Genomic DNA, 16,975 nt, shown 5'->3' with positions numbered 1-16,975 from the left:
GGTAGATCCACCTTGGAAATGCTGAGAAACTACTTTTGTACCTCAAATCTGCCTACAATAACTTGTCTACATAGGAAACCATAATATGCATATGAATGTTTAATCTTTATCATTTATTTAAATAAATTCCATGCAAGAGCTTTACAACGTGTTAACATTCTATTTCACTCTAAATCAATTTGCAATCCAAATTCAAAACATCTAAGCCGAAATACACATTTCTTAAAACGTCATCATTTCCATTGATTCATTAATTTCATGACTGTATATACATTTTTATAGTAACCTTAAACATAATACTTGACAATAATCTTATGCTATTCCCTGCTATTTCGAACAGGAACAAACTACTATTCTAGCTTTGGCAAAACAACTCTTCTATGGGTAAAAGACTAGTCAAACCGTCTCCTTATCCAGTGTAGGGCTTAATTGCTTCATCTCATTGATAATTTATGAAGTCATTCATCTGCAAATTTGGAAATATGTCTTCCAAATTAGTGGGACCAAGGCTTCTTAACTTTGAATTTATTAACAGTAATAAAACTTCCATTCTTATGCCTTTTTTCTTCATAAATAGGAATACTAAAAATAGTCTCAGCAACCATTATCTTCTGCATTGTGAAAATGTACAATAGAAATGTGTCTCTTATTTTGTATACCTAAGCATTCCATTCCTTCTATTGTGGTTCAGATGAAAAAGAAGTTACAGTGCCCCTCTTTGAGGCCAAACTGGATCTCAAAGTTCCTGATATGGTGTTCATCCCATCTTTGGAATTGGGAGAAAGAGAAAATCTGTTTGATGTGGTTGAGAATCTCATCAATGATGTGTTCAGAGTCTGTTCATTGGTGCCACGTGTCTCCCAGCACAGTTCGTTCCTCCACTACCAGGTATTGAAGTCTCTTAAATTTTGTTGGTGTTTTTCATCTTCCATATTTTCTAACTGTTTCTGACCCTCTCGCAGGCTGAAATGGAAGACATGGCCGATTTGGCAGATATACGTCATCTCCTCATGGATCGTGTGCAGAGTGTCATGGCGAATTGCTGCGTGTTCCGCAATTCATTGGAACGCTTTAGCTACCTTTATGTAAATGACAGGAAGGAGTTCCTGCGCCAGTTCCTCCGATATGGCCACGTTCTTACCAGCCAGGAGATGGCGGTTGAAGCGGAAGATTGTATCCCAGAGATTCCACCAACATTAGAAAACTTTAAACAGCAGGTGGATGGGTGAGTGCTTTTTTTTCGGGGAGGGGTTTACTTCAAGTATGTGGCAATTATCAGAAGCTAATGCTGTAAGTGGCACGGTGGTCGCCTGGTTAGAGCGCCTGCCTCACAGTTCTGAGGACCGAGGTTCAATCCCCGCCTGTGTGGAGTTTGCATGTTCTCCCCGCGCCTGCGTGGGTTTTCTCCGGGCACTCCGGTTTCCTCCCACATCCCAAAAAACATGCATGGTAGGTTAATTGAAGACTCTAAATTGCCCGTAGGTGTGAATGTGAGTGTGAATGGTTGTTTGTTTATGTGTGCCCTGCGATTGGCTGGCAACCAGTTCAGGGTGTATCCCGCCTCCTGCCCGATGATAGCTGGGATAGGCTCCAGCACTCCCGCGACCCTTGTGAGGATAAGCGGCTCAGAAAATCGATGGATGGATGGGTAATGCTGTAAACTAAAGCTAATCTGTGCATGCAATATAACTCAGTGAAGCTTCCTACTTCTGGCTTTGATGTAGTGTTTAAGACAGTGTAGTGTAGTTGATTGAAAGTGTCTCTGATCTTCGTTCAGCCTAGCCGCCAAGTCATGGGCGGAGAAACTCAGTTTGGGGGGCAATTTTTATGTGAATTAGTACCACTGTACGTAACAGTGTGGTGGGGGGTTGGGGGGGGGGGGGGGGGGGTGTTCAATGCGGTTTGCTCATAGACACATTTCTGACATAAGAATTAACAAAAGATTAACGAGGTTATTAAATATCTGTTTTAATATACACACCTGATGGGTGGCAGGTGAGGGGCAAGCCTTGTGGTGAATACCCGCCCACCCAAAAATACTGCTTATATTAATAATTCCAACCGTAAACATACCGCAAAACAGTTTCATATAATTTAAAATTCATCTTACAATACCGTTAAAAGTAAATGGGTTACAAATGATTTGATTCAGAAAAAAATGCTCCCAATATAAAAATAGTAATACTTTTCCATTAGACAGGGCTTTGGTTCCATCTTTTGGTATCTTCGAGCATTTCAGAAAGAGCACAAAAACAACAAATAGGTTATATTTTCAGCGAATAACGGAATATATATTAAAAGAAACCCTGCAAATAGATGAATGAAGTCGCAAGTAGCAGTAACATTAAAAGTGTTACCTTAAAGCCCTGAAAAGGCAAACCATATGTACAGATTTAATCCTTTTCCATTTTTACCTTAATTTAGGTTTGAAAAGATCTATGAGGAAGTGCAGAGTCTGGAGCCAGTACGTGTATTCCATGGTTGGATGCGTGTAAATGGCCGCAGCATGAAGATTGCCCTGCTTAACATCATCAAGAAATGGAGTTTCATGTTCAAACAGCACCTTATTGACCATGTAACTAACAGGTGGAATACAATTTAATATACAGTACAATTCAACAATAATACATTTATTTTGTCATGTATTATACCACTGTGTTGTGGGTTGTTTCTGTTTGAGTTTAGCTTTCCTGCACAATCTCTGGTTGTACCATACCTGGCCGTCTTGTTAGTCACAGTTCAGACAACCATTTAGGTGGTCTACATGTCAGTCATTATGCAGTTACAGTATATACAGTATTTGTGATATCACTCATAAATATAACGATTGCAGTGCTTCAGTGTTCTATGTTGTGATCGTAATATTGATCTAACAATTGGTAAATTCCCATGTTATGATTATTGTAATCTATTCTTTAGTTTATCTGATCTTGAGAGTTTCATCATCATGTCTGAGACTGGCCTGGGCAAGCAAGTAGAGGGAGGGGACTACGAAACCCTGGTGAGAGTCATGGGCCAACTGCTGGCTGTCAAAGAGAGACAACACACAACAGATATCATATTTGAACCACTCCAACAAACGATTGCTTTGCTAAAGGACTATGAGCAGGAACTCCCTGATGTTGTACACAAGCAGTTAGAAGTAAGAATCCATTATTCAGTCACCTCAGATTTATATGGTGCTGTCTTTTAGTTTTAATGCAACACTCTTTCTTAAAATACTTAATTATTCATACATCCTGGATGCCCATCCATCTTTGCTGTCTCGTTTCTTCAGGAGCTGCCAGAAAAGTGGAGCAATTTGAAAAAGAAGGCTATGCTAGTTAAACATCAGGTGGCACCTCTGCAGGCCATGGAGGTGGCGAGTTTGCGAAGAAAGTGTGCTTCATTTGAAGTGGAGCAACACACCTTCAGGGAACATTTTAGCAAAAATGGGCCCTTCAGGTAAGAAAGACTACTTTTGTAAAAATATGTGTCCTCCTAGATAATGCACATGCATTGTTTGCTGTGGTTTAAAAGTTTATTGCTTTTGCACTAGACCTCCAACTTGCATGGAGATCACTAGTAGCATTTTTTTTTTAGAAAATTAAAAGAGAATTTGAAGGAATATTTATGATTTAATGGAAATCAAATGTAAAAATATACTGCCACTCCAGGGTATACAGGTAAATTTATGGATGGATATGTTATATGCAATAGACCCCTGCTTTTCGCAGGGGATAGGGACTGGACTGGACCGCAAATAGGGACGATAAATGATTGATGATAATTGACGACCTTTATAAAATTCTTGAATAAGCGGGGATAAACTGCCAATAGACAAATTTCGGGTTGACCCCCCCCCCCCCCCCCCCCCCACAAAAAAAGAATGCAAATTAAAAAACAAAATCAAGAAAAAAAAATTTGTCGATAAATGACTCCATGAATGCCGGACCGCAGGTATGTGGGGTCCACTCTACAGTATATTTGTCAAATGTCCTTTCATCTCAGTCAATAATATTAATAATGATAAATTCATATGCTCCATACTGTACATTTGTGACATGATAGAGAGGACATGTATACTGTAAATGTAATGTTTGAGAAAAATATGGTGATATATCTTGTGGTAAAGCTTTTAGTTTAATTTACAGAGTATCTTTGCAGGAATGTCACCTTTCGCTGTGTTCTCCTTCATAAAGGACTGTTATCTTGAGGCTCTCACATCTGACAAGGCTAATTGAATCTTACAATAATGATAATTAATTCTCAGGTTGAGGCGCTTAGTCATATCTAATTGTCGCATTAGTTATGTGTGTAATCGGTCTCCTAATAGCATAGTGATTACATCCCATTTATGTCTTGGACGTCATTTTTAACTGTAGTTTGCAATTCGTGATGAGAAAACTGGTCTTGTTATGCTGCACACGATTCTGGGTTTGGCAGGCATACAGGCCGTCATTACCAAAATAAGACCTCCACTAGGGTTAATGCGAACCTGTTTGCATTCATCCAGATTTGACAGCAAGAATCCTTACCACATGTTGGACGCATTTCACTGGAAGATCCAGGAACAGGAGGCAGTGATGGCCTCCCTGGTGCAGTCCGCCAGCTTGTTTGAGGTGACCGTCTCTGAATACAAACAGCTCTGCCAATGCAGGTAAAGTAAGGAGAATGAAAAGCACAAAGTTATGCCAAGTGTGGCACTAATGAGCAATTAAATCAGTGACCCTTATTTATATTCACACTTTGAATATGGTTGAAATCATTTTATCTCCTGTCATTCATCCCTAAGGCGTGAGGTGGGCCTGCTGAAGGAGCTCTGGGACATGATCACTGTGGTGGAATCCAGCATTGCGGCATGGAAAATGACTCCCTGGAGGGAGATTCATGTGGAGGACATGGAGCTGGAGTGCAAACACTTCTCAAAAGATATTCGAGGGCTGGATAAGGAGGTGAGGTACAGAGAGCGAGGGGGGCCATAAGACTGTGAGACTAATCGGACGGGTAATGTAACCTAAAGGTGTGGAAAAAAGAAGGCTAGCAAAAATTACTTCCATTGCTCGGTGGTGCAGTTACCAGAAAATAATGGACATGAGGCTATAGTAAGATATTCTACTTAGCATGTAAAGGCAATAAATAAAACTGGCGATAAAAAAAAAACTGGGGAACAATTTGAAAAAAAAAATCTGTTGAGGTAAATTTTTATACTGATTAAAACTAAAATTGGCATGCTGATTCCAAAATTCCAGTCAGTTTTTTTCTAGCACGTCAAGTTTTTTTCTCCACAGCTTACCCTCAGATAAGCAACATTCCACTGATTAGCTGAAGTAAGACTTGCCAGCTGATTACGATTGTATTCATCTACAGGTACGTGGCAACTTGTTTGAGACAGTGCGGTGAGAGGTGTGTGCAGCTCCCAATAGGTCATTACTAGCAATAGCTGCAAACAGAAAGCTAGCATAGTAGGAATTAAAATGATTTGTGCCATATCCTTTGTAAAACATCCATCCATCCATCCATTTTCTGAGCCGCTTGTCCTCACTAGGGTCGCGGGTGTGCTGGAGCCTATCCCAGCTATCATCGGGCAGGAGGCGGGGTACACCCTGAACTGGTTGCCAGCCAATCGCACGCCACATACAAACAAACAACCATTCGCACTCACATTCACACCTGGGGGTAATTTTAGAGTCTCCAATTCATGCATGTTTTTGGGATGTGGGAGGAAACCGGAGTTCCTGGAGAAAACCCACGCAGGCATGGGGAGAACATGCAAACTCCACACAGGCGGGGCCGGGGATTGAACCCCGGTCCTCAGAACTGTGAGGCTGACGCTCCAGTCTGTTACCGTGCCGCCCTTTGTAAAACATAATAGAGTTAAATAAACATTGCAGTCATCCATGTTTCTTTCATTTTTCATTGTATGTCAATATTTAAATTTTTTTATAAAACAAGCACATCTGTTAAGTAAAGGATTTTTCATATTTTTTAAGAAAACTGGGATCTATAGTTAAAAAACCTGATAGAAAAACCATGTTAGAGAAAAACTGAGATCGGTTTTGGATTCCGCACCCAAAAATTAGTTAAAAACAGCTGTGAGTCCGAACTCAACAAAAATTGTTCCCCAATGTAATTACAGTAGTAAAATTATATATGTTTTTTGTATTATTATTATTATTATTATTAGTAGTAGTAGTATATAGTAGTATATAATATAAAATATTTTTCCATTTCTTCTGGTTTTGTGGGAACAAAATATATTGTAAGGTGATGAGTTTTTGCGTTAAATCAGTGCTTCTCAATTGTTTTCTGTTACGACCCCACCAGCAAGAAGAAAACAATTTGCGACTTCCCCCCCCCGCAGCCCCTGTGAGTACACCTCTATATAACATTGTAGATAAAGGATAATCTAATCTAATCCTTATAAACACTGAAGAAAGTACAAAAGAAAGATATAGATCAATTTAAAATAAATGTTTTCAGGCTGTAACAGAAAATAAAGTGCATCAATTTCCCTCAAATAGAAAAGAGTGAGCGCAACGAGAGCACCACTGCCATCTACTGCAGTGGATGTGCAATTACACTTTATTCTAGTACGGCAAATCATGTTCTTCAGGGTCTCACACGGCCCCCCGGCATTGCAACGCGACCCCCCCAGGGGGTCCCGCCCCACTATTTGAGAAGCACTGCGTTAAATCTAAATTTCTGCCATATCGGAATCTAAATTATAATTGAATTATATTTATTTTTAAAATATATTTTGATACATATTTCATAACGTTATCGGTGTGTGGATTACATGGAAAATATTTTAAGATCTTTAGAATATTACCTACCCACCATAAATGACTGAATAAATGAATGAATTAATTAATCAATGAATGAATACATGGGGAAAAATAAATATGGTTGATACATTAAAATGTATAAAATCCTACTTTTCAAAGAAAGTAGCCAACCATGGCCTACCATGAAAACTACAGAATCTCATTGTATCAAGTGCTTTTTTTATTCCGATTTGTCCTTCAACAGAACTTTTATAAATCACACAAACACCACAAATCTTTTGACTAGTCATCTAGCAGGTGCACCAGACTTACTTGGACTCCCTTTTTCCTCATCATTTCACATTTATGCAGCTACTTATTCATGAGGTTAATCGCAACAACCCCATAGTAGGTGAATGACAAAATTGGCACATGGCAGAGAACCAGATGGAACAGGAAGTCAGTTAAGTAAATAACCACAGAGATAACTTTATCTATATACAACATTGCAAGTAAATCATTGCTCTTTATTAAATCTAAAATGCTACTTAGAAAAACTGAAAAACGTGCACTGGGAGCAGAATTGCTACTGAACGATTTATTCATCCAGCTTTCTGCTGGATTTTAAAGTCTACACATGCTACACATTTCAAACCCAAGCATTAGAAATGCAAACGATACAATCCATACATCCATGTTCTGCTGCCTATGCTGTTCAGGGTCATGGGTGAGCTGGGGCCTATCCCAACTGACTACAGCCTCAGCTGGTTGCCTGACAGTCTCAGTGCACATATTGACAAGCAACCATCCACACTCCCAGTCACAGGGAGGAACCCACACATCCACAGGGATAATTCAACAGAGACAAGCCTGAGCCAAGTTATGAACCTGGATCTTTTTGATTATGAGGCAGACGTGTTAACCACATGCTTTACCGTACCGCCCCAAATTCTACTCATCACACCAAAATCATTCATGTGAAAAGGGTTGAAAGAAGAAATAATATCAGTACGGAAAGACATAAATTGAGGTCACTAATGTTCCCTCATTCCTTAGCACTCTGTAACTTGAGTGGTGCAACATCACCAGAAGAATAAAGGTTTTTTTCTTGCTCTTCACGCAGATAATCAATAGATGACCATGTTTGATGTCTAGTTACTCATGGAGCTTTTATAGCTGAATTAAGCAAAGGGACTTTAAAGCAGGCCATCCCGAGAGGCTTTGTCAATTTCACATGGATAAACAAAACCAAATCAGATTCAGAACATGACAAGCGCTTATACTTGTTGCTTTCTGGTGTGATTTGTAGGTTAGAGCGTGGGAGGCCTTCAGAGGTTTGGACAACAGGGTAAAGAACCTCCTCATTTCCCTGCGGGCAGCGGGAGAGCTTCAGAACCCAGCCATACGAGTCAGACACTGGCATCAGTTAATGGCTACTACTGGAGACTGTTTCACCATGGACAAGGTTTGCAGTCTGCTCTTTTTTACGATGAATGCTGATTTGATAAACAGTATAAAGCTACTGTTTTCCTTCATGAGCGAATGTTTTTGTGTTCAGTTTATGAGTAGCACAAACAGTTGGATTTTTAATACAGTATCTGGAAACTCGTCCTGCTCACAATAAGCCAATAATTCTATTTAAGTACATACACACCAGGCATTCACCATTTGTTTTATTTTCATATATCAGATCGATCCAGATCCATTATTTGTTTTTGTGTGCAGGAAACGACTCTGGCTGACCTGCTGCAACTGAAGCTGCACTGTTTTGAAGAGGAGGTGAGAGGGATCGTAGACAAGGCTGTCAAAGAGATGGGAATGGAGAAAGTTCTCTCTGAGCTCAATTCCACATGGACAGGTCCAGCCTAAACTTTCACTACAGGTGTTTTAGCCTGCGTTCCAAAGTATATCCTCCATTGATATGCCAAATGATCCGTTGCAGGTATGCAGTTCCAATACGAGCCCCACCATCGTACCCAAATCTCCCTCCTGCGTTCTGACGAAGAGCTTATCGAGACACTTGAAGACAACCAGGTCCAGCTGCAGAACCTCATTTCTTCTAAGTACATCGCCCACTTCTTGGATGATGTGTCATCTTGGCAGAGTAAGCTGTCTGTGGCCGACTCTGTCCTCTCGATCTGGTTTGCGGTGCAACGGTCATGGACCCACCTGGAGAGCATCTTCATTGGCTCAGAGGACATTCGCTCACAGCTACCTGAGGTTATTAAGAGATCCCTCTACATGTTTGCATGGGTTATTCAACAGAAAATCTCACTATACTTAATGTATGAATTACCTAAGGCCTGAATTCTTACCTCTGTTTTTGTCATGTAAACCCAGATAAAGTGATTGTTGTGGCTTTTAACCAAGAATCTATTAGTTGGCAAACTTGGCACACTACTGCTACTTTTAGAGCTGTGGTTACTTGACTTGTTAATTGCTCCCATGATGTAAGGGCTGAGCCTCTACCCAGATGTTTATTATTATACCTTTAATTCTTCCTCGCTCATGTGGGAAGCTAAATCCCCTGGCTGTTCTCCCTTGTGGAATTGTCTGCAGGACTCTAAGCGCTTCGAAGGGATTGATGCCGATTTCAAAGAGTTGGCTAACTCAGTGCATCAAACGCCCAATGTTGTGGAGGCCACCAATAAACCTGGTCTGTTGAACAAACTGGAGAACATACAGTGCAGGTGAGGGTTAAGCCGAGATGAATTTTTCTGTCTTTTCTAAACCTTTATTTCTGTTACGATGCATAGTCTGTTTAAGGTCCCCACATGCATACGCAAACATGCTCACTGCATTGTGTTTGCCTTTCCAGGCTGTCCCTGTGTGAAAAGGCTCTGGCAGAGTATCTGGACATCAAGCGACTGGCCTTCCCTCGTTTTTACTTCATCTCTTCAGCCGATCTCTTAGACATTCTTTCTAATGGCACCAACCCACACCAGGTGGCTACATTCATTTTTGTCTGAAGTGCAGCAATTATTTGTTTATTCAGTTCAATCTGTTCGAAGTATTAAAAAAAATAGCAAACATTGCAGTTCACGCCGGTTTTGCAGCAGTTAGCGTTATGACTGACCTCAAACTGAGCTCAGTGACATTATCAGATAATTACGCAGCTGTTTTGTTGAAAGTGTTTTCATTACTATATTTGTAATGGCGGCCATCTCTATAAAATACAACATGCCTCATTTAGGCACCAGGTACCTCAATCCGCTTTAGAGATTTTTTTATTTTTTTAAACCTTTTCCAGTAAGTATACTGTAACAATAATCAAAACTTCTAACAGACATTTGTGGACATTATTATCAGTGGAGGTTTTCATGACCGCTGAGGAAATGTTGCAAAAAATCAATACAATCAATGGCTTCGCCATCCCCATGCCTGAATACTTTCAGAGCACCAGTGGGTATTTAACATGCAGATTCGACAGAGATGAACAGTGACGCAGATGTAAAGCAGGCGTAAAGGTGCAGGTGAGCAAGAAAACGTCCAAGTCGTCTGTTTCAGCTATTGGCATGGGGAACATAAGGTATTTGGCAAACAAAATGGACAAGCTTGGCACACTGAGAACGCAGTGGGAGTACCACAAGAACACTGAGCCGTGGTTACAGCAGAACTTCACTCATGTTAGTGGGTGTCTAACTTAAAGATGGTGTAGACAGATGACGATTTGACTCTGAGCAGTAAAAAGAAGGAAGGCAGCGTTGTAATTGTAGGTGGTGCAATTCCGGACATGTTACCGTTAAGCAAGGTCTCTGTAAACTTGACATTGAACTGTTAGCTGTGAGAATGCATCCATATTATCTCCCAATGGAATTGTCTTACTGTATATCATCATCACAGTGTACATTCCACAATCTGCTCCAGGGGTGCGGCCTGCGATAAAATTCAAGCAGTCGTTGCCAGGTTACAGAGCCTGAACCCAGAGGCTCTCTTCATCATCATTTTAATCACTGCAGTTTGGACACTGTGCTGTCCACTTTTCACCGGTATGTACACTGGACAGTAAAACATGGACATGCTGTATGCAAACATCAGGAATGCATACAATGCTTCAGTGAACACCCACTTGGATTAACCACAGTCTTGTGCTGTTAACAATGAACTGACTTACCATCAGTTCCCAGTGTTAGGAGTAACCCTCGATAGAACACTCTCTTTCAAAGAGCATGTCTCCAGACTGAAAAGAAAACTTGCATCACGGACAAACCTATTCAGTAAACTTACCAACACCCGTTGGGGAGCCGACCCCAAAACACTGAGGCAGACGGCTCTTCCAGTGTGCCAATCCACTGCTGAATACTGTGCCCCTTTGTGGCCAAGCTCATGCCATGCCTACAAAATAAGTGCAGAGCTAAATAAAGCATATCAAATAATAACGGGCGCTCTTAAACCTTGCCAGCTCTATAGCGTATAACCAGCATTCCACCACACATCTGACCAGAAACAGTGACTAAAATCGAATGATACAAACAGCTGAACGATTCCAGGCACTTACTATTGGGGCACCAGAAAGTGAGGCAAAGACCTGAGTCTCGCAAAAGCTTTATAACCGTAAAGGAAATCGACCCAAGCCAAGTCGCTTTCTACAGGATTGAATACTGGCTGGAGTACAACAGTGAGCAACACAATGGAGCGCTTCCAAACCTAGACAAAACACTGCCCCCAGGCTCAAACCTAAACAGGAAAGACTGGCTAACTCTAAACAAAGCAAGGATAAAGGACATTTGCAGAGGAGGGACACTGGATATACCAGACAGAGGATGCTGGTAATTGAGCTCTCAGGTATGACTGTGGAGAAATGCAAACTGTGAACGGCATCCTTCAACTATGCCAATTGAGTCCTCACTGCTCCAATTAAGAATTTAAGGAAGCAAATAATACTGCCCTACAAATGGTAGTTTTGGTGAGCCAAGAAATGATGATTAACACTTGTACTTGATGCAGTTCCAATGCTTGGTGTCACCACAATGGTTAGGAAGTAGAGTTAGGTGACTGTATCACTGGATATATAAACTTTTGTGTGGATGTCACATTCCAGCCGGGACTGCGATATTCCCTAACAAAAAGCGCTGTATCACCACTGACTTGAAGGACCTACTCAATCAAAAGAAGAGGGTCTTTAGGGCTGGAGGCATGGCAGAATTGAAGAACATACAGTATCAATCCAAAGTGAAACTGATGGAGGCCAAGATGGGGTCTGGCCTGTGAGGGAAAAGGCAGATAACAGGCCTCAACACAACGGACCATTGCCAGCAGGGGGTCATCCTGCAGAGGGCTAATCAGTTGAACTGCTTTCTACTACATCGGAATTAAGTTGATGAGCCCTACAATGAAAACTTGGGAAAGTGTGGTGGAGGACATTCATTCTTCATTAATGGTTTCCTGGTATTCTTTTCCTCCCACATCAAGAGTCTCAGCGTCACCCTGAATAGCACCCTCTCATTTGCACTTCACATTCACATCACCCAGACTGCTTTTCTACACCTCCGCAACTTTTCCAAACTGATCATCAAGGTCCCAATCCAGCCCTGAAATTCTAGTGCAAATATTTTGTCACATTCTGTATCGATTATTGGAGAACCCTCCGCTCTGTTCTCCCTTCCAAACGCAACAGACTCCTAATCCTCCAGAATTCAGGTCCCCGAATTATCACCAGCACCAAATCATCTGACCACATCACCCCTGTTCTTATCCAACTTAACTCCCTGTACAATACCACATCCTTTCCAAAAACCTCCTCCTCAGCTACAAAGATCATCACAACTCATCTCCCACTTACCTCTGCAACCTCCAGCAGGAATACACTACCTCCTGCCCCCTCCGCTGAACCTCTGCTGGTCTCCTCACCACCCCCACCTTTTGCCTCAGTACCATGGGTGCCCTTTCAGCTGCTTGGCACCCATAATGACCACCCACCCCATACACACACACACATAGTACAGACAGACTCCCTCAAAATATTTAAAACCGAAATTAAAACTCATAAAAGTCAAAATTGCATCCTCACACTAACCGGACCCTTGCACTACACCTGTTTATTTTGTTTATGTTGTTGTCTGTGCTTTTTTCCCCCTGCTTACTCTTTCTTTTGTTTTATTGATGTCTTCTTTATGTTTTATTGATGTTTTACTTGCATTTTAAGCCATACTTTGTAAGTTTTTGTTTTTCCAAAAATGAATCTGTTCTTTTAGAAACACCTTACAATATGATACACCATAACTACAATAAACCATTGTTAAATGAATACATCTTAAACCTTTAAACTTATTCACCTGACATTTTGACATTCCTTTTCTATTAGTATTTTCAATTGGTTCGGCTTTTATCCCAGCAGAGTTTCTCAGCAGTTCTCTGAAATTAACTCTGTTTGTTGTAGTACCACTAGCTTCCACGCTGAGGCAATGTTGCTCATGGTTTTGCAGCTTGCTTTTTCCACTCTCGTCAAGACAATTGTGCAACCCATTCCCGTACAGCAGACATGAATGTCTCTTAAACACTATTTTCCCTCAAATCTCTCTAAATGGATGCATGCAGCAACCTTTCTCTTCAAAACCTGAACAAAACTGTAAAACATTTGCATAAAATATTAGTAAAATTGTCAGCTGTCTGTACCTTGAACCTTGGCTTGTTTTGTCTGTATTTTCCCAGGTACAGAGGCATCTGTCTAAGCTGTTTGACAACATGGCTAAAATGCGATTTGATGCAGATGCAAATCGAAATCCTACTATGACTGGTCTGGGCATGTATAGCAAAGAAGAGGAGTATGTCCCTTTTAATCAGTCATGTGACTGCTCTGGACAGGTAAAACTGACTTCTAGTGTTCTTTTGTGTCTTATAAATTGCTCCTAGGCTGAGTTAAAATTTTGATTATGCAATTACTACAGAATTACTGTAGCTGTAACTGAATGCGGAAATGAGAAAACTCTCAAACCTGTGTTTTTATGGGGGAAAAATACATATATAAATTGCAATAAAAAGACCCAAATGAGGCTGACTGTGTTACTGCTAGTATTTACTGTTCGTTTGCATATAAGAAGCCTTTAATCCATTCATTTCCCATTGGATCCATCCATCCATGGTAATACTTAATATTGCATACATGGGGAGGAAAATATGATACCACCATTTTTCTTCAGTTTCTTGTTACCTTTTTTTATGGCAGGTACAACTAAAGGTACATTTGTTTGGACAACTATGATGACAAAAGAATTAGCTCAGAAGAGTTTAATTTAAGAGCTGACCAGCTATCGATATCAGCTGGGTATAGCCATTTTTAATACACTATATATCCATCCATTTTCTGTATTGCTTAGCCTCACAAGGGTCGCGGGCACGCTGGAGCGTATCCCAGCTATCTTCGAGCAAGAGGCGGGGTACACCCTGAACAGGTCGCCAACCAATTGCATATATAACCAATTGCACTTACGGTAGCGAAACTTGGACTACGAATGCCAAAGTTATACAAAGACTACGTGTAACCCAAAGGAACATGGAACGCCAAATGTTGAAAATAAGCATTCGCGACAAGAAAAGAAGCAGTTGGATAAGACAGCAGATGCAAGTTACCGACGTCAATAAAAAGCCTTAAATGGAAATGGGCTGGCCACGTTTCCCGAAGAGCTGACAAAAGGTGGACCACAGAAACTATCAATTGGATACCACTGAATGCAAAGCGACCATGGCGAAGACCTAAAAGTAGATGGATAGATGAAATCATTAAACACACCGGAATACACTGGCAACAAATTGCAAAATGTCATAGTATTTGGAAATGTGAAGAAGAGGCCTTCATCTTGGATAGATAATGGCTGATGATGATGATATATATATATATATATATATATATATATATATATATATATATATATACACACACACACACACACACACACACACACACACACACACTGTGGATATATATATATACACACACGTACTGAATCTCACTCACACCCTCGTACAGTATGTGGACCCCTTGGCTTGTGATTTCTCCAAGAGCTCATCAGAGTCAAAAGTCAGCCAACCAAAGGCCCCAATCAATGTCAAGAGACTGGAGGTGTTTGTTAACACTGCCCTGCCCTAAAAAAAAAACACACACACCAGTTTGTAGTTTTCCATTCTCAAAAAGTATTGCTGAATGTGAACCATGCCAGGCACATACGAACTCTCAGAATACCTACAATTAAAAATTGCATGACGCAGGAAAGGGTCAGAAAATTATCTCTAAAAGCCTTGTCTTTCATGGCGTTGCTGGCAAACTATGGTGTGGACAGAGGAAACCAAAGTGGAGTTCTTTGAAAGGAAGACACAATGCTTTTTGTGGGGGAAAAAAGGCACAGTACACCACAATGAAAACCTCATCCTTACTGTGATGCATGATTGGGCTTGGTGGTCTGGGATATTGTTGTTGGAAAAAAATTATCAAGTTTGTTAAGACGTTTTGCGGGAGAGCTTAAGACCTTCTGTCTTCCAATTGAAGCTTTGAAGATGGGTGATGCAACTGAACAACTAACCAAAGGACAGAAGTGAATCAACAGATTGGCTTCAATAGAATAAAATATGTTTTCTGCAGTGGCCCAGTCTGAGTCCTGACCTCAACCCAATTAAGATGCTGTGGCATGACTTCAAGAAAGAAATTTACACCTGAAAACCCAAGATGTTCCAAAATTCCTCCTGAGCATTGGAACAGGAAATGTGTGTTTGATGTTATTGCTGACAAAGGAGGCTTAAACAGTCATTCAGTCGAAAGGTTATCATATTTTTTTCCCACCCTGCACTGTGACATTTATCTGTTGTGTTCAGAAAAATATGGAAACATATACCGGTACTACTTTGTGTGGTATAAGTTTATGAAAATTATCTAGTGTTGTGACTTGGATGAAGATCAGATCACATTTTAGGAACAATTATTCAGAAAGCCAGGTAATTCCAAAGAGTTGACACTATTTTGTGTGTGTGTGTGTGTGTGTGTTGTTTAAGGTGGAGGTCTGGTTGAACCAAGTTCTGGACACCATGCGCTCCACTGTTCGTCACGAGATGACCGAGTCAGTGACCACCTATGAGGATAAACCCAGAGAGCAATGGTTGTTTGATTATCCAGCTCAGGTAAAATGATTAAATTAAATGGATGTTTGCATAATAGAATCAAATACAAGTGTAGTTCTACCTTTGCAAAGCTACGTTTTGATGGTCAGTGCCAGAAAGGTATTGATTTCCAGACAAACCGTTCTGTATTACATCTTATTAGATAGTAAGGTGTTATCGATTTGTCGTGGCTAATGACGTTATTTTATGATAAAATATACTCAGACCTTACATTTAACCCATATCAGATGGGTTTCTAGCAAAATTTATCATCAAATTTCACCTTATACTTATACTATACTACCTTATACTTTTCAGGTCAAGGACTCACAAGTTAAATTCATGTAGTGTTCCAGAAAAGTAGGAAGAAAGAAATGTATGACTTCGGACTTGATAAAAATGAATTGGACAATTGACAACCCCAACTTCGTTGAAATGGGGAGATTATAAATATAAAATTTTAATTAAAAGAGGCCAGAGTAATGGCTAATTTGCATGAGACAGAGCAATTTCATCAAAACAAATTTCAAGAAATCTGTAAAACAGTATGAAAGGTGCTCTGTAGAGTTTGATTCTTGGTGTATTTGGACCAAATCATATATATATCACATACACAATGATAATAAATAAACATGCTGAAAGAGCTAAAGTCTACTACAGTAATTATCTTTGGTTACCATTTTGAATTTCAGTAAGAGTATATCAAAAAGTGTCCGACAAAGGGTCCTGTGTGTGTAGGTAGCTCTGGGTGTCTGCTTTCGTCAACAAATACCACCATTCGCCGCAACATATTGATACTTCAAGTATCTGAAACATTCTATTATTGGGTTTGCTAAGGTGTCATCTTATCAGGGCACCCTGTTGGAGAAGTGCCAAATTGGTGTCTCGTTACTTTTCAGTTATAATTACAGCTACTGCATTATATTGCCTTTTATCTGTAACCTTACTGGCTTTTGATTGCATTGTACTGCACATATGTTCTGTATCTTTATATTGCTGGAAGAACAACACAATTGTTTTATCCAAGGATGAATGTCTGTCTGACATGTTATATGTACTCCCCAGACTAATCTATAAACTAGTCATGTAAAGCGCTCATCAAGCTTTACATTTTAATGCTGACCCCAAAATAGAAATGGCTT

At 40.3% G+C, this 16,975-nt stretch overlaps 1 protein-coding gene across 7 annotated transcripts in view; it reads left to right on the top strand.

Annotated features, from left to right (window-relative positions):
• dnah9 (dynein, axonemal, heavy chain 9) overlaps positions 1-16,975 on the top strand; it is a 177,882-nt gene that overhangs the window by 29,268 nt on the left and 131,639 nt on the right. For 6 of the 7 annotated variants that reach the window (XM_061705525.1, XM_061705527.1, XM_061705523.1 and 3 more), the window contains 14 exons: positions 692-888; positions 963-1,225; positions 2,425-2,586; positions 2,920-3,142; positions 3,278-3,444; positions 4,496-4,639; positions 4,775-4,934; positions 8,056-8,211; positions 8,472-8,604; positions 8,689-8,966; positions 9,306-9,436; positions 9,565-9,691; positions 13,398-13,550; positions 15,729-15,854. In XM_061705525.1, the coding sequence (XP_061561509.1) occupies positions 692-888; positions 963-1,225; positions 2,425-2,586; positions 2,920-3,142; positions 3,278-3,444; positions 4,496-4,639; positions 4,775-4,934; positions 8,056-8,211; positions 8,472-8,604; positions 8,689-8,966; positions 9,306-9,436; positions 9,565-9,691; positions 13,398-13,550; positions 15,729-15,854 (2,420 nt within the window). The remainder of the gene's footprint in view (positions 1-691; positions 889-962; positions 1,226-2,424; positions 2,587-2,919; positions 3,143-3,277; positions 3,445-4,495; positions 4,640-4,774; positions 4,935-8,055; positions 8,212-8,471; positions 8,605-8,688; positions 8,967-9,305; positions 9,437-9,564; positions 9,692-13,397; positions 13,551-15,728; positions 15,855-16,975) is intronic. The other variant, XM_061705528.1, reaches the window with a different exon arrangement.

This window comes from Phycodurus eques, chromosome 19 (genome assembly GCF_024500275.1).
Source record: "Phycodurus eques isolate BA_2022a chromosome 19, UOR_Pequ_1.1, whole genome shotgun sequence".
Taxonomy (NCBI): domain Eukaryota; kingdom Metazoa; phylum Chordata; class Actinopteri; order Syngnathiformes; family Syngnathidae; genus Phycodurus; species Phycodurus eques.
This window is presented reverse-complemented; position numbering and strand designations above follow the sequence as displayed.